The sequence below is a fragment of the Ochotona princeps genome, chromosome 7 (genome assembly GCF_030435755.1).
Source record: "Ochotona princeps isolate mOchPri1 chromosome 7, mOchPri1.hap1, whole genome shotgun sequence".
Classification (NCBI taxonomy): Eukaryota; Metazoa; Chordata; class Mammalia; order Lagomorpha; family Ochotonidae; genus Ochotona; species Ochotona princeps.
In genome coordinates, this window is record NC_080838.1 from 70,976,738 (window position 1) to 71,001,167 (window position 24,430).

The 24,430-nt window shown below is 41.4% G+C and overlaps 1 protein-coding gene across 1 annotated transcript; it reads left to right on the plus strand.

Annotated features, from left to right (window-relative positions):
- Window positions 1-14,776: 14,776 nt before the first annotated feature.
- Window positions 14,777-23,754, plus strand: JCHAIN (joining chain of multimeric IgA and IgM). Its single transcript, XM_004596248.3, has 4 exons — window positions 14,777-14,936; window positions 18,281-18,404; window positions 22,653-22,733; window positions 23,373-23,754. Exons 1-4 carry the CDS (start codon window positions 14,873-14,875, stop codon window positions 23,581-23,583), a joined length of 480 nt encoding a protein of 159 aa, XP_004596305.2. The 5' UTR covers window positions 14,777-14,872; the 3' UTR covers window positions 23,584-23,754.
- Window positions 23,755-24,430: the final 676 nt, after the last annotated feature.

Sequence of the window (24,430 nt, forward strand, 5' to 3'; positions counted from 1 at the left end):
GTATTTCCGTGTGTGTATTTTATTATAAACTGTGATGAGTTTTAGTTTACCCTGTTTTTCTCATCTGTCTTCCCCACCAGAGTATAATTTCTGGGAGGCAGGACCTGGTTTACTGCAGTCATCATCGTCTTAGCTCCTAGAGCACAATATGTCAGACACATATTAGCTCTGCCACAAACCTCTGCTAAAAAGGATGTTTTGGGGCCTGGTGTGGTAGCCTAGCAGTTAAAGTCCTCGCCTTGAACATGCCGGGATCCCATATGGGCACTGGTTCTAATCCCTGTGATCCTGCTTCCCATCCAGCTCCCTGCTTATGACCTGGGAAAGCAGTCAAGGATGGCTCAAAGCCTTGGGAGCCTGCAGCTGCATGGGAGACCTGGAATAACTCCTGGCACTTGGCTTCAGTTCGGTGCAGCATCGGCCGATGTGGTCACTTGGGGAGTGAATCATCGGATGGAAGATCTTCCTCTATGTCTCTCCTCCTCTCTGTATATCTGCATTTGCAATAAAAATGAAAATAAATCCTTTTTAAAAAAGAATATTTGGTGTAATAGTAAATGGGATAACCCCAAATGTGGAAGTATTTATGGTTTATTATGGTATATCAACAACATGTACAATCAACTACCTCAACGATTGACATGTATTAAATATCACTCTGTGGAAATTGGTACATAAGACATGTGCAAGTCCAAAAATGGCACAAAATGGTATGCATAAAGATGCAATTCTGTAAACTGTATTTATGTGTACATTCAAAGATTGGAAGTTAATTTTTGAAATAATATTTAGTGTTAATACTTTTCTCTATGAAGCAGAATTGTCATGGTTCATAATTTTAATACTAAGCATTTACTGAATTCATTATAATTCAAAAAACATGAGGATATTATTCAATTATTTTATACATTTATTTATTTGCTTGTTTATCTTTGAATGGGAGAGAGAAGTGGAGATCTTCCATCACTACCCAAATGCCCACAGCGACTAGGACAGGGCCAGGCCTAAGCCGGAAGCCTGGAACTCACACAGGCAGCAGGGACCCACCTACTCCAGCTGTTACAAGTTGCTTGTCAGCATGCTCGTTGGCTGGAAGCTGGGTAGGAACTCAGAGATTCCAGCATGTGATGCAGATGCCCCAAGTAGCTTTTTTTTCCCCCCCAAAGATTTAGTTATTTTGAAACTCAGAGTTATGGAGACAAGGGAGAGACAGACAGAGAGAAATCTAGCATCGGGCCCGGCGGCATGGCCTAGCTGCTAAAGTCCTCGCCTTGAAAGCCCCGGGATCCCATATGGGCGCCGGTTCTAATCCCGGCAGCTCCACTTCCCATCCAGCTCCCTGCTTGTGGCCTGGGAAAGCAGTCGAGGACGGCCCAATGCATTGGGACACTGCACCCGCGTGGGAGACCCGGAAGAGGTTCCTGGTTCCCGGCTTCGGATCGGCGCGCATCGGCCCGTTGCGGCTCACTTGGGGAGTGAATCATCGGACGGAAGATCTTCCTCTCTGTCTCTCCTCCTCTGTGTATATCTGGCTGTAATAAAATGAATAAATCTTTAAAAAAAAAAAAAAGAAATCTAGCATCTACTGGTTCATTTTCCAGATGAGTACAAGAGCCAAGGCTTTGCCAACGAGGCAGGAGCCAGGGGCTTTACCCTGCTGTCTCACTTGGGTGGCAGTGGCCAAATGCTTGGGCCATCTTCCACTGCTTTTGCCAGACCATTAGCAGGGAGCTGGCCTGGAAGTAGAGCTGCTGGGACATGAACTGGCACCCCTGTGGGACCCACTGTTCCACAACTCCAGCACCGCAAGGGGCATCTTTGTGCTGTGCCAAACTCCTGCCTGGTGTATGATTCTCTATCTGCAGAATAGCTCCTGGATTAAGATTTGGGAAAGGAAGAGATTGATGTGCATTGTTTGAGATTTTGACTGGTCTTTATATATATATATATATATATATATACACACACACACACGTTAGCTCAATTGCTTTTTAATTTATCGTGAATATGCAAGTTGTAAAGAGTAATGTATTAAATCCCTACATATGAGAGATCTTCAAATTCATGGAAAATGTTTATTATGAAAACATGATATATACATCTCAAATTTTTTTTTGTACCAATAAATAAGTTTAATTTCGTTTTTCCATGGATTTTTAAAAAGTTCCTTTACGTTCCTATTTAGTTTAAGAAACAGAACAGGCACGAATGTTGTGTCTCTGTGGCTAAGCTTACTCTTGGAATGCCTGCATCCCATATCCAAATGCTGGTCTGGGTTCCATGTGCTACTTCAACCAGTTTCCTGCTGACGCTCGTAGGAGGGCAGCAAAAGATGGCCTATGTGCTTGGCTACTTGCTATCTGTGTGGGAGACAGGTCGGAGTTCCTAGCTCCTGTGTTCGGCCTGGCCTTGTCACAGCTGTGCTGGCATTTGGAGAGTGAACTAGTATGTGGAAGATTTCTCTGTGTCTCTCCCTCTCTCTCTGTCCCCCTGCCTTTGAAATGAGTAAGTAAGTAAATGACAGACTGTTGTAGCTCAGTGGGGTTCTCCCACCATTTGCCATTACTGCCATCCCATTCTGCAACCCTGGTTTGAGTCCCAGCTGCTCTGCTTCAAATCTGGCTTCCTGCTGTCGTGCCTGGGTAGCGGTGATGGTCGGAGTAGCTGGGTCCCCGCCACCCACATGAGAGATCAGGATAGAGTTACAGATGCTTGGCTTCAGCAGGCCTGGTCTGACAGCTGCTGCCTTTGGGGAGTGAACCAGCAGAGAGAAATCTATTTTCCCATCTCACTTCTCCTTCACTCTGCCTTTCAAACAAATAAATAAACCTAAAATGAAATAAAATATTCTAAATACACTTGTTGTTGCTGTATCCTCTTTAACATCATTAAGCATATTTTTAAATGTGTAATAATAATGATTCTGCCAAATTGGATTTGGGGAGAGTGTGTCCTGTGGGAAGTTTAAAAGGCTCATTGCAGCCCAAGAAGTGACATTTGGGAATGAGAAAGAATAGAATGCCAACCACATCAAAGGCTTTTGCTCTGTTTTTTTTTTTTTTTTTTAAGATTTTATTTATTTTTATTGGAAAGCCGGATATACAGAGAGGAGAAGAGACAGAGAGGAAGATCTTCCATCCGATGATTCGCTCCCCAAGTGAGCCGCAACGGCCGGTGCTGTGCCGATCTGAAGCCGGGAACCTGGAGCCTCTTCCGGGTCTCCCACGCGGGTGCAGGGTCCCAAGGTATTGGGCCGTCCTCAACTGCTTTCCCAGGCCACAAGCAGAGAGCTGGATGGGAAGTGAAGCTGCTGGGATTATAACCGGTGCTCATATAGGATCCCAGGGCGTTCAAGGCGAGGACTTTAGCCGCTAGACCATGCTGCAGGGCCTTCTGCTTTGTTTTTTAGAAAATCTCTCTTGATCATTTATTAGTAAATTTATATATGACTTATTTGTGAACCCTAGGATATTTTGAGACTTTTTAAAGTATTTCTTTTTGAAAAGACAGCCATTTAAAAAAAATTATTTGAAAGGCAAAGTTACAGAAAGGAGAGAGAGAGAGAGAGAAGAATCTTCAATTTGCTGGTTCATTCCACAAATGGATTGAATGACCAGTGTTGAGCCAATCTGAAACCAGGAGCCAGGATCCTCCTCTGTGTCTCCCACTCAGGTGCAGGGTCCAAAAGACCTGGGCCATCCGCCACTGCTTTCCCAGGCCATAAGCAGAGAGCTGGATAGAAAGTACAGCAGCCAGGACTAGAACCAGCGCCCATGCAGGATGCTGGCACCAGGTTCAGGAGCACAGCCTGTTATTTAATATTTCTTTGATAATGATTACACCATATGTGCATACAAATGATGACCTTCCCACTTCTGAATGCTTTGTCATGCCTCACTGCTCGTGGACATTGCTTTTGCTGCTGAATTTCTTGGCAGAAGCTCTTTCTCCCAGGGTTCATATTCTTTCCTGAGTTTATTTCTGCAGGCTGATCCAGAAGTTATGTTTGCATAGTCTGGCATCTCAGGGCATAGAAGATAGGTATGTGGCACATAAGGAGGGGGTGTAAGGCTGAGTTTCTGAAGACTCACACACATCGCTGAAAGCTATATTTTTGGGAGAGAATCATATATCAGTTTCTCCCCATCTATCATCCTTGTAAGGGTATTGCTTCTTTCTGGGTTTCTCTGATTATTGAATGTTGTTGGTTATGAAAGCGGCATGAAACTGCTCTATGTTTGTCAGCATAAAGTCATCATCTGAAGTTCACATTTGAGGAACCAGCCTGGTCAGGCTAATCTCTAGCCTGTTTTGCTGATGTCACGTATGTGCACCCATTCGAGTGCCACTTGCTCAACTTCTGATCCAGCTTTCTGCTAATGTGTTTGGGAAAGCAGTGGATGATGTTCCAAGTACTTGGACCCCTGCACCCACTTGGGAGACCCAGAAGAAGCTCCAGGCTCCTGGTTTCAGACTGATTCAGCTCTGGCCATTCAGCATTTGGGGAGAGAACTGCCAAATGGAAGCTCTCTCTCATCATGTCTCTCTGTAAAATCTGCATTTCAAACATAACCAAATAAATCTTAAGGAAAATAAAGTGTACATTTTACAGTCTTAAAGTTAATCTCTGTGTTCTACCGCTCCCCTCCAAGTCACTATTAAAATGCTAGGGCAGTTAAGTGCTTTAGGGTGATAGAAAACCTCTGATTTGCTTTCCTTACACTTATTCTTATAATAACAGTGCTTTCAAACATGTTTGGGGGATCACAGACAAACATATAAACATATTTCTCCCCTTTTTAAAAAAGTCACAGGCATTAAATCAAAGTTTAGTGTAGATTTCATTTTTGATGTCCAATATTTTGGGGGGAAGACTGATTGGGCAGTTGTATTTATTATCCAAACTTGTTTTTTCATGTGACATTCAAGAACAATGGAGAATTATGGATTATTATACTAACTGAAGAATTTAATCCATTAAGAGAAAAAAAATTTTAGAAATTGCAATTGCATCTTAGATTTAAAGCCAGAAAGGCCATTAAAAATGTCATTCTCCCCTGTAAGTATTTTCATGGAAAAATGCCAAGCTCAACCAAAGATTCTTTTATAGTTTTTAGAGAAAACTTTCAAGGGGAGAAATCACATAATATTAAAGTTAGAAGTTAAAGAAGTGATTCATTTCTTTTGAAAAAAAAAATGATGTGTTCATGTTGAAATGGGGAATTTCAATCTGCATCATTTTACGGATGTTCAAGGTAACTTGAAGTGAATTGCCAAGTCCAGAAAGTAGTGTTAGAGACAGTCTTTTAGACAAGTGTCTTGGGAAGCCCACTGCCCCGCCGCCCCGCCGCCCCGCCGCCCCACCGGGACATTTCTCCTGGTGATGTAACTGAGGATGTGTGGTGTCAGTGTCAAGTTCGCAAACATTGTGAAGCTGAGAGAAATAACCAACGTGCTAGGCTTCACAGTTTCAGTGCAGAAAGGAATGTGTAGGTTGCATTGTTGTTCTGAGCTTAGTAGCAGAAAACCGAGGGTCTAAACAATTAGTTTCATGCCCAAATCCCAACTACTTAATTACCAAATATAAGAAAATCACTATTTTAAAGAAATTACTTATTTTTAAGGAAGGGTCTTTAGTAGATTGTATATGTAATTTTTTATTTTTAAATCTTTTTTTAAGATTTATTTATTTTTATTGGAAAGGTGGATATACAGAGAGGAGGAGAGACAGAGAAGCAGGTCCTCTGTCCAATGTTTCATTCCCCAAGTGAGTGCAACAATCAGAGCTGAGCCGATCCGAAGCCAGGAGCCAGGAGCTCCTCTGGGTCCCATACGGGTGCAGGGTCCCAAGGATTTAGGCTGTCCTCTACTGCTTTCCCAGGCCACAAGCAGGGAGCTGGATGGGAAGCGGGGCCGCCAGGATCAGAACCAGAGACCATATGGAATCCTGGCGCATGCAAGGCAAGGACCTTAACCACTATGCTAACGTGAGGGCCCAAGTAGATTGTATATGTAATTTTTAAATACAAGTTTTATTTTTTATACTGATTACATGGTTGATCACGGTGGGAAGGATCGAGGTTTAAGGAAAATTGGGAGTGTATGCGTAATTAAACAATTGTGTAACACATCTTGCAAAAAAGAGATATTATCACCTTAAGTGGCATCTGTTGAGGAAATATAATATGTGTTGCACTTTGTACTGTCACATAACACTTGGCCATTGTCTGCATGTCTATATGCACACCCACACACACGCACACACACAAAGATGCTACACACTGACAATACAGAACCTAGCCAGAAAAAACTATTTTTATTGCAAGAACAAAATTAGAGATAATTTTCAACTCCTTGTAAAAATATTCTTCAATCTGCCTTTAAAAAACTTACTCTGCAGTGTGAACAATGAATTGTTGAGATAAAACTGAATGTAGTGAGTTATAAACACAAAATCAAATTTACCCAAAGTTATTGTTTCCAATTTACCACAGTTATATTTACCTTTGTGTTCTGTTGACAGTGTTTGAAGAGGATTCTATACTTTTCTGGTACGTTCCCATTACTTAACCTGTAGTTTATTTACTGTGATCCTAAAACTGCTGTAAGAAGTCTGATTTAAAGAATTTTAGTCCAGTCTAAATCTTATCTCAAGTTCACTTGCAAGTCTTGAAACTCCAAATCTAAACCAGATGAAATAACAGAGACCAAACTGATCCTTCCATTTGAAAAAACAAAGAAAAACTGATGAATTTTGAAACTCTGGTTAAGACATATACCGCTGAAGGGTGTTGATTTCTGAGACAGAAAACCAACAAGGAGACCACTACAATTGCTCCACCTTAATGCGTTGGAGAGGGTTTCTAGACCTCAGAGGGCTGAGTCTGCCAAACATTTAAGAAAAAATAAATTCTACTCAAACCTCTCCAAGAAACCGAAGAGAAACACTTTCAATTCACTCTTTCAGGCCAACATGAGCATAATAACAAAACCAGGCGAAGGCATTACTGGGAAAGAGAGTCAAACCGACCTCTCCCCTGAATATGAAACACAAAATTTAATCCAACAATTTATAAAAAGGATATTACATGATTAAAGAGGGTTTATCCAGGGAAGGCAAGGTTAGTTTAACATTAAATATGTAATGCACTATGCTAACAAATGAACAAAAAAGGAAAACCATTTAGGCAACTCTACAGAGAAAAACCACTGGAAAAACCAACACTCATTTATTAAGAGTTCTTAATTTATTTGAAAGAGAGACTGAGATTGGGGAGGAGAAGGTGATGGTAAGAGAAAGATTTTTAATTTGCCGGTTCACTTTTCAGTTGTCTCCAGCGGCCAGGGCTGGACCAGATCTAAGCAGGAGCCTAGGATCCATATGGATCTGTGACGTGGGTGGCAGGGGCCCAAGCACTAGACCATCATCTTCTGCTTTTCCAGCTGAGCTAGCAGGTTGTTGGATAGGAAGTGGAGCAGTGGAGGCTCCAGTGGCTCAACCTGCTGGCTCCATGGACCATGTTCATGTGTGATTAAAAACAAAACGCAAACTCTATCTTCTTAAATAGAAGGGACGATTTACTCAAGCTTAATAATAAAGAGCATCCAAGAAAAACCTAACATCAAACTTACATCTGAATTTTGAAGATGTGTTCTTTTTAATAGTTTCAGTGAGACAAAACTGATAAATAATTAACTATGCAATTGGTTAATTTTAGCATACATTTACATTTAGGAATTCATTGTCATTAAGGTCATGACCATATTGACTGTCCCTAAAGGTTTCCTCAAATCCCATATTTGTCCATCCCTCCCTCTCTGCCTGTCCCCAGCTTCCCAGGAAATGACTGATCTGTCATCATAGGTTTGCTTCCATGTTCTTGGGGCGGGGGAGATATACAGATAATGTTTATATATATTTCCTTGTAATATCTTTCTGGTTTTGTTACCAGGATAAGGCTTGACTAAAAGAATGAATTGAGAAGTAGTTTTTCCTCCTTGACCCTCTTTCTCCCTCTCTCTGATATCACACATTCTGTGTTTTTTTTTTTTTTTTATTTTGACAATCTTTACATAGTTAATAGGGCACAAAGTTTCAAGGGCTACAGGAAACTGGATAAGACTATTATTTCCACATTTTTTTTTCTGTATCTGGGGTAAAGGGAGAGATAAAGGAAGAAGCCCCACTCATCTCAGGTCCCCGATGTGGGGCATGCTCCAAAGGTCTTGCTCAAGTGGTTTTGATAGTTCAACCGTTACAAATTGATGCGAATTTCACCATTCCAAGCACGATGAAGTCGCTACAGAATCCTCTGATTGATGTAGTCCACCTTAGAGTCTCTGCTTGCCCAGTTTTTCACTGCCAATATATGGCTGGGGTAGTTGATTGATTTGTTCTGTCCTCTGTTGTGGTGCCAGGTGTCCTCTGCGGGTTGCAATAGACTGCCATATCCTCCATGTGCACCTGGCTATCTCTGCTGCTCCGTCTGAGCCTCTGAGCAGGCTCGGCTCTGGCACTTGCACTCCATGGCAGACCGTGGAACCTGCACTTCTCTTCATGGTTAGGGATCTGAGTCTGGCAGTTTGATTGGGGAGGTCGCCAAAGAAACTTTGTCTGAGATGATCCCAGACCAGATTCTTGTGTGTACTTGTAAGTACAGGGCCTGGCACAGTGCATCGTCCCCAATCAGCTGGTGGTTGCAATTGCTGGGTCGGTTCTGTTTCCAGCCCTGTTTCTTCTGTCTTTCACGATAGTTAGAGACTCAGCTATGTTGTATCAGAAGATCAGAAGTCTGTTCATTTTTATTCTTGAGTAACTGATGTAATTCTTGTATCTAATTTGTTCATGAACACTAAGGTTGTGTCCAGCTTTATGCTACTATAAATAACACTTCTTCCAAATGTCTTTTCTCCTCACCCTGCCTGTTAGAAAAACTCTATTTTCATTTACACTTTGTATAGCATGAGCGTCTATGAACTTGCAGGGTTGTATATACCTGCAGCCCTAGTGTAAAGGTTGAACTCTTGAGGAATATGTTACTTAAGCTTCATTGTATTTGGTAGCAGCAGGTTGGGTTTCATTTTCTGCAGCTCAACAAGGTGCTACAGGTGCAGTGCTGCTGCTGCTGGCGCTGGTGAGAACTGGTGATTATGCTGGCTTGTTGCCTGCCAAGTTCTGTGCTAACTTCTTCACATGAAATAATACATACCAACCCTCACTGCAGTCCTGTAAGGCGTGCATTGCTATTTCTCCCCATTTGACAGGAAGGGGAATGCCAATGGAGAGATTAAATAATCTGTTCAACGTTTGCTCAGTGTCGCATGGCTAGAGAGGGTATTGGAATTGGCAAATAAATCCAATCAGGTTCAGGGTTCTTTCTTATTGCGCTCTGTTATTTCCCTATTTCTGCTTTTTTTGGGGATCCCTGATCTCTTTGAGTGATGCTCTGGAAGTTCTGTCTCAACTGACTTCAGAGAGGAAATGTCCCCCGCCTTTGCCTCTCCCAAAGGGAAAGGGGAAATGTGAAATCTCTTTTTACAAGCATCACTACACAGGGCAGCAACTTCCAGGATGACTCCCTGTTTCTCTCCCTAGTTGTCTGAAGACCTCAGAGGGGCTTGCAGGCGTGGTGGGATAGTGGCTGATGGAAGCCGGTGGCATTGCAGTTGCCTGTTGTTAATCCTTGGAGGAGAGCTTTGGCTTACTTTGGACTTTAGGGTACTTGTTCTTTGGTCTTTGTCAACTGTGTTCTCTAGTTGTCAATGGTGGGGCAAAGGCAGTTACTTTTTTGTTAAAGAATCTAAAATAGAAGTCCAGGAAAGGGAAGGGAGGCTTGGATTAGCATGGTAGTAAAAAAATGGAGAGAATTGAATTAATGTGTGTTGTGTTAGGTAGCTAAAGCCAGCAGTAAGTGCTGGTAGGATAGATGTGGAGGACAAGAAAAAGAAAGGAATCAAAGAAGAGGGTTTTGACTTTAGCAAACAGGGCAATGGAGGTATCATTTACAGGGGAGGGGCGGGAAGACGTGAGACAGAGAGAGCTTGGTGTGGGAATGTGAGGATGTATTGTTCACCAAGCACGCTATTTCACCTGGATAAGTTTTAGGCCCTGTAAGACAGTCAGGTGGAGAGATCAATGAAAAGTTGGATATAGGAGTTTGGAGATCAATGAGGAAAGTTAAGGGCCTTACCATGTTGTGTATTCAGAGCCATTGGTCAAAATGAAATTAATTATGAAGAAGATAGGAGTAAAGACAAGGAGACCCAGCCTTGATGCTCTTAATATTCAGAGGAAAATTCAGCAAGACACTGAGGAGTCACGAGTGAGATAGAAGGAAATGTCATCTCCTCATGATTTGAATAGCCCAAAATATATATGGTAAGTCACGTCTGGGGGGTGAAGCACCCACATATTTCAGGCAGTTTTCAAATGAATGCCGAGGGGTTTGGTTTGTGGTACAGTGACTTAATCTGCTACTTGTAGGCTTGCATCCCATGTTAGCATGCCAGGTGGAGTACTGACTACTCTGCCTTTTAAGATGCCTTGAAGACAATGGAGAATGGCTCAAGTACTTGTGCCCTTGCCACACATGTGAGAGACCTGAATTGAGATTCTGGCTTAGGATTTGTCCTAGCCCAGTCCTTTCCTATAGGCATTTTAGAGAGTGAGCCAGAAGGTTGGTGAAAGGCAGGGTGACAGGTATGCAGAAACTTTCCATCTACTGGTTGACCTCCCAAATCCCTACAACAGTTATGTCTCATCCAGGCCAAAGCTAGGAGTTAGGGACTTCATCTGGGCCTCCCACGGGGGTAGCCGGAACCTAAGTACATGAGCCACTATCTGCTGCCTCCCAGAATATGCGTTAGTCAGAATACTGGGCTTGGAAGAGGAGTTGAAATGACACTTGAACTCAGGCACTCTCATTGGATTGCAGTCACCTTAATTGCTGCACCAAATGCTCTGGCATTTGCTTTTTGAAAGTTCATATTACAAGACTGCATCCTCTCTGACTGTGACTGAAGGTAGGCTGGAAGTCTGTATTTTCAGTGGTTCTAGGGAGATAAGAGCAAATAAAGGCAGAACACTCTTCTGGTGTAATATATATACATCCTTTAGATACATAGCTTACAAAACAGAAATTCAAACATGCAAGGTTAAAAGTCAAGAAACATCAAATATAGAGCTTTGCTGTAGGTTGCTAATTACTAAACTACACGATTTTATTATAAAATTTTATTTTATAAAAAAGAAACTTTTGGAGTAGCTTTAATCTGCTCCTAATATTTTATCCAGCTTGTTTTGGGCAGGTAGTTTGGCTTTGGGTTTATTTTCAAGGAAATAATGACTTTAAAAAATACCCAGAAAACTTTTTTTTTTAAAGATTTATTATTATTGGAAAGCCGGATATACGGAGAGGAGGAGAGACAGAGAGGAAGATCTTCCATCCGATGATTCACTCCCCAAGTGACCGCAACGGGCTGGTGCACATCGATCCAATGCCGGGAACCTGGAACCTCTTCCAGGTCTTCCTTGCGGGTGCAGGGTCCCAAAGCTTTGGGCCATCCTCAACTGCCTTCCCAGGCCACAAGCAGGGAGCTGGATGGGAAGTGGAACTGCCAGGATTAGAACCGGCACCCATATGGGATGCCGGTGCGTTCACGGCGAGGACTTTAGCTGCTAGGCCACGCCGCCGGGCCCCCCAGATAACTTTTAAATATACCTTTGCTTGTTTCAGAGTGGTAGAATAAGTCATTTATTGAGAAACTATAGTTTGATGTAAGCAAAATTCAGAGTGGTTTATATTTGTTTGACATCCTGCCCACAAACTAAAATAATCTGCTTTCAGATCTGTTTCTTTTTCTAATAGACAAATTTGTTCCTGTGATTCTAGTGTGTTTATTTTAAACCCATATATTTCCTAGGTCCTATAGATAGTAGCAATTAAGATGAGAATAAGCTTTAGCAGTAAAATAATACTACATGCTCTAGTGCCTTGGCACTTTGTTCTTGTTAGAGTTTCAATATATATTCTTTTAAAAAAGATTTTTATTGGAAAGTCAGATTTACAGAAAGAAGATACAGAAAGATCTGTCCATTGGCTTATTCTGCAAGTAGCCGCAACAGTGGGAGCTGAGCTGATCTGAAGCCGGGAGCCAGGAGCTTCTTCAGGGTCGCCCATGTGGGTGCAGGGTCCAAGGCTTTGAATCATCCTCTGCTGTTTTCCCAGGCCGCAGGCAAGGACTTGGATGGTGCCTATATGGGAACCTGGCATGTGCCAGGCAAGGATTTAGCCACTAGGCAATTGTGCTGGGCCCTCAATATATACTCTTCTAAAGAAAGGTTATGTGTGTATGTATTTGAAATGCAGACACACAGAGAGTATGAGAGGTATCCTCCACGCACTAGTTCCCTTCCCAAACGGCCACAGCAGCCAGGCAGATCAAACACAGGCTAAAGCCAGGAGCTGAAAACTCCATCTGGGTGTGGCCTGGTGTCAGGGACCAAAGCACTTGGTTTATCTTCAATTGCCTTTCCAGATACAGTAGCAAGAAACTGGATCAAAACAAGTATCTGGGACTCAAGCTGTGGCTCTTATATGGGATGGCTGTGTCACAAGTGACAGTTTGACCTACAACATCACAACACTGGCTCATATCTCTATGTATATATGTGCATGCATATATGGCTTGTCTATCTATCTACCTATTCTATCTACCTATTCTATCTATCTATCTATCTATCTATCTATCTATCTATCTATCTATGAAAGAGTGGCAGAGAAACAAAGAGAGGGAGAGAGAGGTCTTTCGTTTGCTGGGTCACACCCTAAGTTCTTGCAACAACCAGGGCTGGGCCAAGTTGAAACAAGGAGCCTGGTACTGCATGTGGTTCTGTGTGGGTGACAAGAGTTCACGTGCTTGAGCCACCTGCTGCCTCCCACAGGGTACATTGTCTGGGGATGGGATTTGAAGCAGAGCAGCCAGGACTCAAGTTGGCCCTCTGCTATGGGGTGTGGATGATCCAGGCCACAGATCAACCTGCTATGCCAAAACGCCATCCCCTCAATGCATATTCTTTAGATGAGTACATTTATGTACTGGCTTTTTTTTTTTAATTTTTTTTTTTTTATGTACTGGCTTTTAACACCTCTTTCATTCTGACATTTCTTTCAACTATGCTATGTTATGAAATCCGCTTACCTACCTTTGAACCCAAAGTATTCTTTGTTACTTCTTAATATTCTATGTGGCATTTGAAAGAATAGAACTGGAGGTCCCGTCATATTGGCCTAGCCGCTAAAGTCCTCACCTTGCACACACCACGATCCCATATAGGCACCGGTTCTAATCCTGGCCACCCCAGTTCCTGTCCAGCTCCCTGCTTGTGGCCCAGGAGGATAGTTGACGATGGCCCGGGGCGTTGGGATTCTGCCACCCACATGGGAGACCCAGAAAAGGCTCCAGGCTCCTGGCTTCAGATCAGCACAGCCCCAGCCATTGTGGCCGCTTGGGGAGTGTCTCTTCTCTACTCTGTATCTGACTTTCCAATAAAAATAAAATAAAATAATTCTTAAAGAAGAGAATAGAACTGGGAATAAAGGGTAACCCAGATTTGGTGCAGTTACATTATAAATATTACCAGCATATTCTTGGAACCAACCTTGCCTAAGTATTAGCAAATTTTAGCATATTGAATCAGGGGCAAGGAGTACTCTGTGTACAAATGCTACATTAAAAATTTTTATTTATTTTTATTGGAAAAGTATATACAGAGAGAAGGGGCTTTCATCCACTCCCCAGGTGGCCCCAAAGGCCGGAGCTGAGCCAATCCAAAGCCAGGAGCCAGGAGCTTCTTCCAGGTCGCTCACATGTGTTGCAGGGTCCCAAGGCTTTGGGCCGTCCTTTACTGCTTTCCCAGGCAACAAACGGAGCTGGATGGGAAGTGGAGCAGCGGGGACATGAACCATTGCCCAAATGGGTTCCTGGTGCTTGCAAGGCGAGGACTTTAGTCACTAGGCTGCCACATGCAATATTTTACATGCTATGTCCCCAAATGCTATGTTTTTAAGTTCTGTTTTTTTGATTAGATAAAAAAATTACACAAAACTAGTGATCCAGTTTTGTACTGTGACATCTAAAATATCGATCGTTTCATGGAATTTCAATTCTGAAAGGTTATCAGATGGGCGAATGTAAGATCTGTCTTAATGTTATCCAGTGAGAACATGGCAACTGAATCATGTAGTATTTGACAATTTATAATTTCATCTCCATGTTTGAGCTTATAAAGTAGCTGAAAGTAACGGGAATTTTCATTTAAATTCAAATCCCCTAGGCTGACTAATTAAGGAATACTAGGAGAAATTAACACGAGGTACATTTGGAACCTTATGGAATCTTGGTTCATTCCCGTTCCCATTCCTTCTGCTCCCTTCCTGTCAGTCATTGTTCCAGGCACAACAAATGTGAGATATTTGATTGGAAGCTGAGTATTAATATCTCTTATTAATAATGCTAAAATCCTCCTATTTAAGCATCTTTATGCACTCCTGAGTTGAAATAACATGGTAGTTTACGCATTTCTGTAGCATAAATGTGAAATAGAAGTAATTGCACCAAATCATGATGGGTTTTGTTTTTAGGGGGAAAGACCTTGGAAGGGCAACTTAATGATGAATCATGCTTTTTTCCTTTCGGGGCAGCATTTCAAGTTCAGAGTTCAACCACAGTTGTGAGCGTTTTTAGTTTGTTACTCGCCAGGAGGGCTATTTTAGGAAAGCAGAAACAGCATGATTTGCACACTCCTTAGCCAACACACACCTTAACCCCGACCGACTTTCTGGCTACAGCTTTTCAAAAGAAGGACGTCAAGATGAAGAACCGTTTGCTTCTCTGGGGCGTGCTGGCCGTTTTTGTCAAGGCTGTTCTTGTCACAGGTATGTAGCATTTAGAAGATGAACCCAGACAGCATGGATCTGCTTTGCAGATTGGAAACATTTTTGGGCATGCTTTGGTTGACCAGTCAGCCAATCACTGTTGTGTAACGTGCTTTGGACTTTCTTGGTCCATGATCTATCCATAAAAATCCAGAGATTCCTAGCATTCTTTTTTTTCTCTCTCTCTGTTACAACTTACAGAATAAGAAAGCAGTTATTTCTGGATGACTAGCCAGATTTATTTCAATGTCCATATTGACTCAAAAACAAGTAATACTTCCCTTGAGGCTCTTTAATATTCTGAGGAACTGAAATAATAATAACTATAAGCAAAACATAGGTTGTGTTTGGGTTTTATTTCTCCAGAGAGATTGCTATTGGTCCTAACAACCGTCTTGACTCAGAGCCATGGATTTATGACCGCCTGTTAGCAAGGGTTAGTGTGTACAGCTTGCTTAGAACTTGCTGGCTGGTGTTCTGTTATTTTGTTCATTGATTTGTCAGACAACTGTAGAAAATAGAATGCATTCTGAATATAGAAGTATGGTAGTAAATGAGTTTCCCTTAGAAGGGCCCATGAATTAGAAGTGATAAAATTTGAGCCTGTTTTTATTTCAGAGAATGATAGAAATATCCTGAAGAATAGTCATTTTTCTTGGCAGCCTGGAGAGGAAGCAGGTGACAGCTCATAGATGGGTTCCTGCTCCCATGTGGGAGACTAGGAGTTCCTCTTGCTAGATTTTGCCTGGCTGAGTCCTGGCTGTTATGGGCATTTGGGGGAGTGAACTGCAGCTGGAAAATCTCCTCCTATCATCCTTTCTGTCTTTCTGCCTTTCAAAATAAGTATATCTTAAAAAATATATAAAATAATAATTAGCTATATTTTAATACTAAACATTAATAATAATGGATTTCTAATGATATTTTGAAAATACAGAAAACAATTACATGTAAAGTATATTACAATAATATAAAAATGAGGCATATATACATATATACAGAGAGGAGGAGAGTGTTCAATGGCTTACTCCCCAAGTGGCCGCAATGGCTAGAGCTGAGCCACTCCGAAGCCAGGAGCCTGGAGCTTCTTCCAGGTCACACACGCGGGAGCAGGGTCTCAAGCCTTTGGGCCATCCTCGACTGCTTTCCCAGGCCACAAGTAGGGAGTTGGATGGAGCAGGGCAGCCAGGATTAGAACTGGCGACTACAGGCGCATTCAAGGCAAGGATTTAAGCCACTAGGCTATTGTGCCAGGCTCTACCTTATAGTCTTACATAATAATGGTACCAAAAGTATATTTCTTGGTTTCTGGAGAGGAAATAAATTATATGCCACAATATATTTTCTATTTAATACCAAGTATTTAAATCACTTATTTGGCTCTTAATCTATATTTTGGTCATGTATTTCCTTGCTGTATTTCATGGAGAGCAACATTTCAGGCTGTGATGCAGAAGCAGAAGAGAGGTACCATCTGAATCATTTTGTTCTTTCTAGAACATCACTCAAAGTTCTGTTGTTATCATCAGTGCTTCTGGAATGCTTCTTCTCCAACAGCGTGGAGACTTGTGTCAGGAGATTTAATAAAACTTATGAATAACAACATAAAAGTGCACTCCAGAGTACTTCAGGCAATCATAAATTAGTACAGGAAGGCTGGTCTCAAAATGTTTTCCTAATGGCTGTTATAAAGCTTGCAGTATTGCAGTGAGGGCCTCTCTGCTCTGGGAATCGACTCCAGAGGAATTAGGACTTCCAGTTAAGATATCCGTCTGGTCACTTACCCTTGTTATTGAATTCGTGTCCCACGTCGTTGTTTTTTAGTTGAGGCTTAATGGGAAGAGGTCAGCTAAGACTATAGGAATAATCTGTAACAATGAAATGATGTGTAGCATCATCATTATTATTTGATTAGCACCACTGAGCAAAACTATTGACTCTTCAAATAATCTGTTCACTATTCCAGGTTCAGGTAATAAGAACTTTCCTTAATTTATTCTTTGTAACACTTAGAAGGCCTAGACAATACATGATGATGCTCAAAATTTAAGGCTTTCATGGTCACTCAGGTATCAGTTCATTTATTTGTGTTATATTGAGCTCTACTACACAATATCTGTTTCAGATTTATTTATTTATTTATTTAATTTGAAAGTCAGACTTACAGAGAGAAGGGGAGACAGAGAAAGATCTTCCATCTGCTGGTTCTCTCCCCCACAGGCCTCAGTGGCTGAAGCTGAGCTGAGCTGAAGCAAGGAGCCAGGAGCTCGTTCTGGGCCTCCCACATGGATGCAGGAATCCAGGGACTTGGTCCTTCCTCTACTGCTTTCCTAGGCCACAAAGCAGGGGGCTAGATGGGAAGTGGAGCAGATGGGACATGAACCAGCACCCATATGGGATGCCAGTGTTTGAAGGTGGAAGATTAGCCTGTTGAGCCACCGCACTGGCCCCCTACCACACAATATTTTTCAAATTATACTCTACATGTAGTCTGTCTTTTAAAATCATTCTTAGAAAAAATATTACTAAATATAGCCTTTCTTAACTTGATTGGATTACATTGTTAATTTGATTGTTGAAAAGAATAAAGAATATGATTAGGAAAGTTGTGGTGGAGAATATTTAAAAGTTCTACAACATAAGGTTATCTCAGGAATAAGTATATGCCTGTTTTTAGCTGTAATGCAATAAAAGTAGTACACACACACACACACACATTTTACATACAAATGGGAGGTTAGGAAGATGTGGCATTTCAAATTGGATTATAAAGACTAATGTAGTTTCTTGTTCATTTTTGAATGAATTTCATTGGTCTGGAGAAATCAATCTAGATTTCTGATTTCTCATTCACTTCGACGTTTGTCACAGATTTTACAGGGTCACATCATGCAGAGAGCTTTGTCTCTATTGCAAATATGATTTGAACAAGAATTCCTTTTTTTTTTTTAAGATTTATTTTATTTTTATTGGAAAGGCAGGGAGCAAGATGGGAAATGGGGCTGCCGGGATTAGAACCGGTGCCCGTGCGGGATCCCGGCGTGTTCAAGGGGAGGATTTTAGCCGCTAGGCTACAGTGCTGGGCCCTGAAAATAAGAATTCTTCCAGAGCAGATTCTTTCTTATAGATTGTCCCAGGAAGAAAGGGAAATTGCTTAGCGAGTGCCTTGGGATATCCTTCACTATGGTATGAGACTCCACTTAGCTCTTTTAGGTTAGGAAAGAAAATGAATGGAAAAAGAGGAGACTGGCCATCAACAAAACCTATGAGGGGAAAAAGGTACATGTATTCAGTGCAGCCTACGGTTTATTTTCCTTTCTTCTTGCTGTATTTTCCCTCTCAAGCCCACGATGAGGAAAGCACTGTTCTCGTCGACAACAAATGCAAGTGCGTCCGCATCACGTCCAAGATCGTCCCTGATCCCAGCAACCCTGGCAGCACCATTGTGGAGAGGAACATCCGGATTGTGTACGTGCCGTCTTACCTCTTGCTTCCTGTCATAAGCAGAGATGCTTTCTGAAGTTAAAGGTTGTCTGAATGTAACACCTGTGTCTTTATTCCCTATTGGGATCTTAACGCCCTGTAGCAACTTACATCGTGTTCAGTCTTGTTCGTGAGTAAGAGGGGATTTTGTCGGAATTGAGAGCAGATTCAGATAATTCCAGGCAACCTGAAACTGGTCGACTAGAGGTCCGCTGGAGCTGAGGGTAATGTACTTCCATTTCAATCACAAGGTTTTGTTGCCCTCGACCAGCTCAAACTGAAACTGCAGATTCCACAAAAAGCCTTCTGTTCCATCACAGGTGGACTACTGAGTATTTTAGCTTGCATTTAAATATCTGCGTGAAGGTTCAGCGGAGTGAGCAAACTGGCTAATTAGATTCAATCTTCACTTGTAAATTGGATGTCAGGTATTCATTTCATTTCCCAGTATGAATGAGGAGTCCGAAGTTACATGCTATATAGTTCTCATTCAATACTAAGTATGCTGATAACATTTGAAACATGACTTCTATTTAGTCAGTAAATAAGTCTTCCTTGTGACTCACTCCTTTAGTAGTTTAACCTCAATCAATCCCTCTTATAGAAAGAGAACATAGAATCCATGCCCATTCAGTCAGTGGGATAAGTATTTAAGAACTTTGTTTCAAGTTCTGACTGGGTCATTAAATAATTCTTTCCTGTAAGTTTTTTAATTACTGCAAACTTATTAATCTTTTACAAAAGATTTTTATTTAGTCATTTCAGAAAGGGAGAGAGAGAGACAGAGAGAGAAAGAGAGAGAGAGAGAGAGAGAGAGAGAGAGAGAGAGGGAGGAGAAAGGTTATATTAACTGAGCCAGAAGGAAGGAAGTCAGGAGCCAAAAATTTTGTCTGGGTTTCCCACATTGGTGTCAGGAACTCAAGGCCTTGGGTCAGTCTACTGTGTCCTCCACGTATTAGCAGGAGTCTGGATGGGAAGCGTGGAGTAGCCAAGACCCTGACATTGCATTGCAGGTGTGGGCGTCGCACGTGGCAGCTTAACGTGTTACGCCACAATGCTCACCGCAGCTTACCATCTTTAAATGGGGGCACTGTGGCCACTTCAAAGGTTTAGTGTAAAGCTAATGGAGATTAGCGATTTGCTACATATTCAAAAATATTTGCTATTGCTTGTTCACTTAACCTATGTACCAGTTATTATGTTGTTATCCAGCTTAAAATCCTTTTCATGATTTCACCAACCTTGTTCTTAGGATATACTACAAATACCCTGGCCTAAAGCTTAACACAATCCCCCAGGCAATCCATTGCCACTTTACCTTTACATTTAAACATTCAGCAACCCTGAAGCACTTTCTGTCCTTTCCTGTGGGTTCCTCTAAAGAACGTTTTCTGCTGGCCCTCTCTGCCTATCTCCTCTCCCATCTATATATTTTAGTTCAGCCATCATTTCTTTGAAGGTCTTTCCCTATTAAGCTCCCAGTTACAGACGAGACAGAGAAGAGGAGTTGGAAGGAATCAATGCATGACTCTGGCATTTAAACCATATTGAAGAAGACAGTTGATCTAATGTGTACATCACTCGGGGGAAATTTTGCAATGTTTTAAAACTTGTTTCTTTGGAATATTAGAGAGATGGAGAGGGAGAGAGATCTTCTACCCCTTGGCTCACTCCCCAAATGCCTACAACAGCCCTGTGATCAGGGTAAATCTCCTGTGAGTGACAGAGACCCAAGTACATGAACTGCCACCTGTCACTTCCCACCTGGCGCACATTAGCAGGAAACTGGGTTGGTAACAGAGTGAACCAGGCTCTCCAATGCATCCTGCAGGCACCCCAAGCCAACTCAACCACCGAGCTAAACACCTGCTCTCAGAGGGAGATACTCAAAAATAGCCTTCCCTGATCACCATTTAAAAAATGTGACATGATTTTTAAAAATTATTTTATAATGCTAGCTGATATTAGGTAGTTCAGTTACTTCATGCCACTTTGCCTGCTGCAAACCAATCTCCCCTGATCTAATTTCTGGCAGCACGCTACGATTACTGTGTCACTGTGGTGCCATTCCCAACTCCATCACTTACTAAAATGATGTGACTTTGGGGAAACCACTTTACAAAATTGACCCTGATTCCCAAATGAATATCCACATATATAATTTATAGGGTTGTCAGGGTTACATATCCAAATTTATAAAAGAACAATGATTGGCTTATGGTAGACTCCCATAAATATCTGTTCCCTTGTCTCTCTCATTATTGAAAGCCTTTTGCTGCAGTTCTTTCAATCTAACAAAGAATATGTTCGTTTCACATTTAATAAATATCTTTTTAGTGAATTCCAAATATTAAGGATTGGTACTGGGGATACAACAGTTTATATTAAATACATGAAATCAACAAGTTTACTAAGAGTAGATCTTACACAATTAAAAAGGCAACTACAGGTACATGTTGAGGTATAGTGGATGAACATGACACTTAGTACCTCCATAGCCCAGATCAGAGTGCCTGGTTCAAATACCAGTTTTTCCACTTCACCCCAGCTTGCTACTGATGCCCATCCTTGGAGGCAGCAGATGATGGGCCAAGTTCTTGGCTCCTTGCTATCCATGTGTGAAATCTAAGTGGAGTTCTGGGCTCCTGGCTTTGGTTTTCCCCAGCCCTATTTCAGGCATGTTGGCTGTGAACTTGAAGATAGAAGATCTATCTGTCTCTGTCACTTTCAAATAAATAAATATGTTTAAAAAGACATTCACAATACAGTAAATCCTGTGATAAAAGTAGGCGTAGATGTTACAGGGTCAGTGAGGAAGACACCAAGTTCAATCCTGTGGACCCAGTTAGGACTTGAGCATTAAGACCTGGAGGTAAGACAGACATGGTAACTTTGTGGAATTTCTTTTTGAAATTATTTCTTTCATTTTTTTGAGAATCAGAGACAGAGATAGATCTCCACTCCACTGGTTCATTTCTCAAATGCCCACCCACAATAACTGGGTCTGTGCCAGGTCAGGCTGTGCAGCTAAGAGCCAGGAACTCCCCTGGGGATGACAGAGACCCAAGGACTTGAGCCATCAGCTGCTGCTTCCCAGGGTGCATGTTAGCAGGAATTGGAAGCAAAATTGGGAGTCAAATCCAGGTACTCCCACCTGTTATGGTAGTGGCTTAATTGCTGCACTGAGTGTGGGCCCCAGTTTGTGGAATTCAGGCAGTTGTTTACAGCCACAAGAGGCGGGTGTGGTGAGAGAGGAGGCATGTTACGAAGTGGCCACCCTGACCAGAGGAGCAATGCTGCAGGTTTAACCAGAGCAGGGAATTTAGCTTGCCTTGCAGAGGGCCGATTTTGGAATAATGAAACCAAGGAGTCAAGACAAAAGAGGGTATTGCAGGATTGTAGGAGGGGTATGGTGTGGTGTCATTAGAGAAGAGAAACAAGAAGAGGCAGGTGCACGGATTTCATACATCCAAGGAGAGTCAGCTGGATGGCGAGACTGATTGGATGGAGGCCACAGCAGGAGGGAGAAGAAGGGAAGACCTCTAAGTTTCTGGCTCAGATCCCTGGGTGAATGGTTTTGCTAAATGCTGAGTTAGGAAGCACTTTTTTTTTTTAATGTCTTTGGGCAGGGAGGGTACATATGAGAAGGGATGATGGCATCAATGAAGCAAATTTAAAGATTAATGAAATTACTTGACTTAGTTGATAACTATTTTGTAATTGTTAGTGAGACATTAACATGGAAAAACTTTGCTCTTTAGTCGCTGTGGATGGGTCAGTAGCCTATCTGCTGGGCAGTGCCTGCATCTCCAAGATGGGCATGACATATCTTTAACACACAAATGTTTTTGCCTCAAGGAACTGACAGCTAGGGAAGCAAGCATACCACAGACAAGTAGCTATGCTACAGCCTTTGTTAGGATACCTGTATGGGAGCTTTAAAGAACCTACTTTGAGGGAGAGTTCATTCAAGGGTGGAATAGGATCCAGGTCATCTCACAGAGGTAAGCATTGAACTGAAATTTTAGAGGAAATCCAGGGTTTGCCAAGTTTGTAAAGAGAATTAGCAGAAGAGCAGGCTTGAGATTTACTTGAAATGGGAAAGACTTAAAAATACAGCAAATTATTGTACAAGTGGAGTAGCATGTTTACTACAGAGTTTTAAAATGTAATGATAGCTAATATCCAAAATAATGATATTTGAATTTCATTCTTTTTTTCTCTTATTTGTAGCGTTCCTCTGAACACCAGGGAGAACATCACAGACCCCACTTCACCACTGAGAACTAAATTTGTGTATTATTTGGCTGACATGTAAGAGATTTTTTCTTCACATTAATATATATGTGAAAGTCAATAGTTTTAACTTTGTTTTTGAAGATATGTTTAGATATAAATGTTTACCAATGTAATCTGAACTTTTGAATATGTTGATTCTTATGCTAATTATTAGATACCAAGTTCATATAATTTTGTCACAGATTAAAATTAGCTTCAAATTTATTCTAAAGAAGAAATTACTGCCATTCATAAAGAAAGGGCTACTTTATTAAATCAGCAAGTGAATTTTAGCTTTTAAACATGTGGATGTTTCCTTGGAAGTGACATAATTTGAGATCAAGCAGCTAATTAAAGAACTCTTCCTTTCTGATTACTATTTATCACTTATTTAAATAAACAACTGGGAATGAATTTTAATACAGTAGAAGTAGATGCATGTAGCTAAAGCACCATACTGTCTTTGTATTACTTATTTTAAATTTTGGTACACTAAAAGTTGAAGTCTCCCAAATGAGGTCATGCTGTAGTGCTGTTTGGTTGTGAAAGACATCATCATTTACTGCAAGAACTGACTCTATAAAAAGTGTCTGCAAACTCAGACATCAACACTTGATGGGGACTCAAACTCAGCATTTGATGGGGATTGACCAACGAGCTTATTTTGTCTCTTAGCTGTAAAAAATGTGACCCTACCGAAGTGGAGCTGCATAACCAGGTGTTCACTGCCAGCCAGAGCACCATATGTGAGGAACACGACTATTCTGAGACCTGCTACACGTATGACAGGAACAAGTGCTACTCGACTCTGGTCCCAATTAGTCACAACGGAGAGATCAAGATGGTGAAAGCAGCGCTGACCCCGGAGTCCTGCTACCCTTACTAACTCAGGCAGCCTGCACCACAGCCAGCTCCTGAAATGCTCTCCATTTGGAACTAAAAAGTTGATAAATTTGCTACCAATGAATTGGAAAACAAAGTGTATATATATATTTGGATGTCCTCAAGTTTTATCATTCTCCTTAAGGACACTGAATAAGTAACATTATCATCTTTACCAGTTAATTACTAGTCAACTGCATGTCTGCACTCTCATGCATTGAGATCCATCCATTTCATGCTTGCCTGAAAGGGTATTCCTTTTCAGAAAATAGTTTCTAGCATTTCAAAAAATAGACAAAGGGAGAAACTAAAACTAAAAAAACTCACAAAAAAACCCCAAAAAACAAAATAAACCAGGAGGCCTAGTGAAATGTTGCAATCACACCCCCGCCCCTTTCTTTTCTTGCCTTCGCCTTGGAGAGCCAGAGCTTTGCACGTTCCATACTATTCTGTTTAAAGAAGTTTCACTGTGTAGAGAAAATGTATGTGTGATCATAGGTCTGTGATTTGCCTTTTTGAGGAAAATAAATAGTTGAAAACTACGCTGTGGAGCTATTTGTAAAAAATAATTTAAGATGAGATCAGGGATGTTTATAATTAAATGCATAATTGAAAATGATATTTTGACATAGCATGCAGACTTGGCAGCAGATGATACAAATTTTCTTTTTTAGTAATGATGTTACTGTAAGACATTCCTATTGGAAATCATCTCTGTTGTAACTGAATCTAAATATGTATCTCACAATATGTATTCTCTAGCACAGTTGAACAATTAAATAGATTTATAAGCATATACCTGCGTGAAACAATTTATTGGAAAGAAGTTTGTGTTACATTTTTTGTATGTA

Excerpts from the sequence above, each read along its gene's own strand:
- JCHAIN (XM_004596248.3), top strand. The coding sequence starts at position 14,873 with ATGAAGAACCGTTTGCTTCTCTGGGGCGTGCTGGCCGTTTTTGTCAAG. Across the intron at positions 14,937-18,280 it reads CAAGGCTGTTCTTGTCACAG|CCCACGATGAGGAAAGCACT; the intron begins GTATGTAGCATT and ends TTCCCTCTCAAG. Across the intron at positions 22,734-23,372 it reads GTGTATTATTTGGCTGACAT|CTGTAAAAAATGTGACCCTA; the intron begins GTAAGAGATTTT and ends TTTGTCTCTTAG.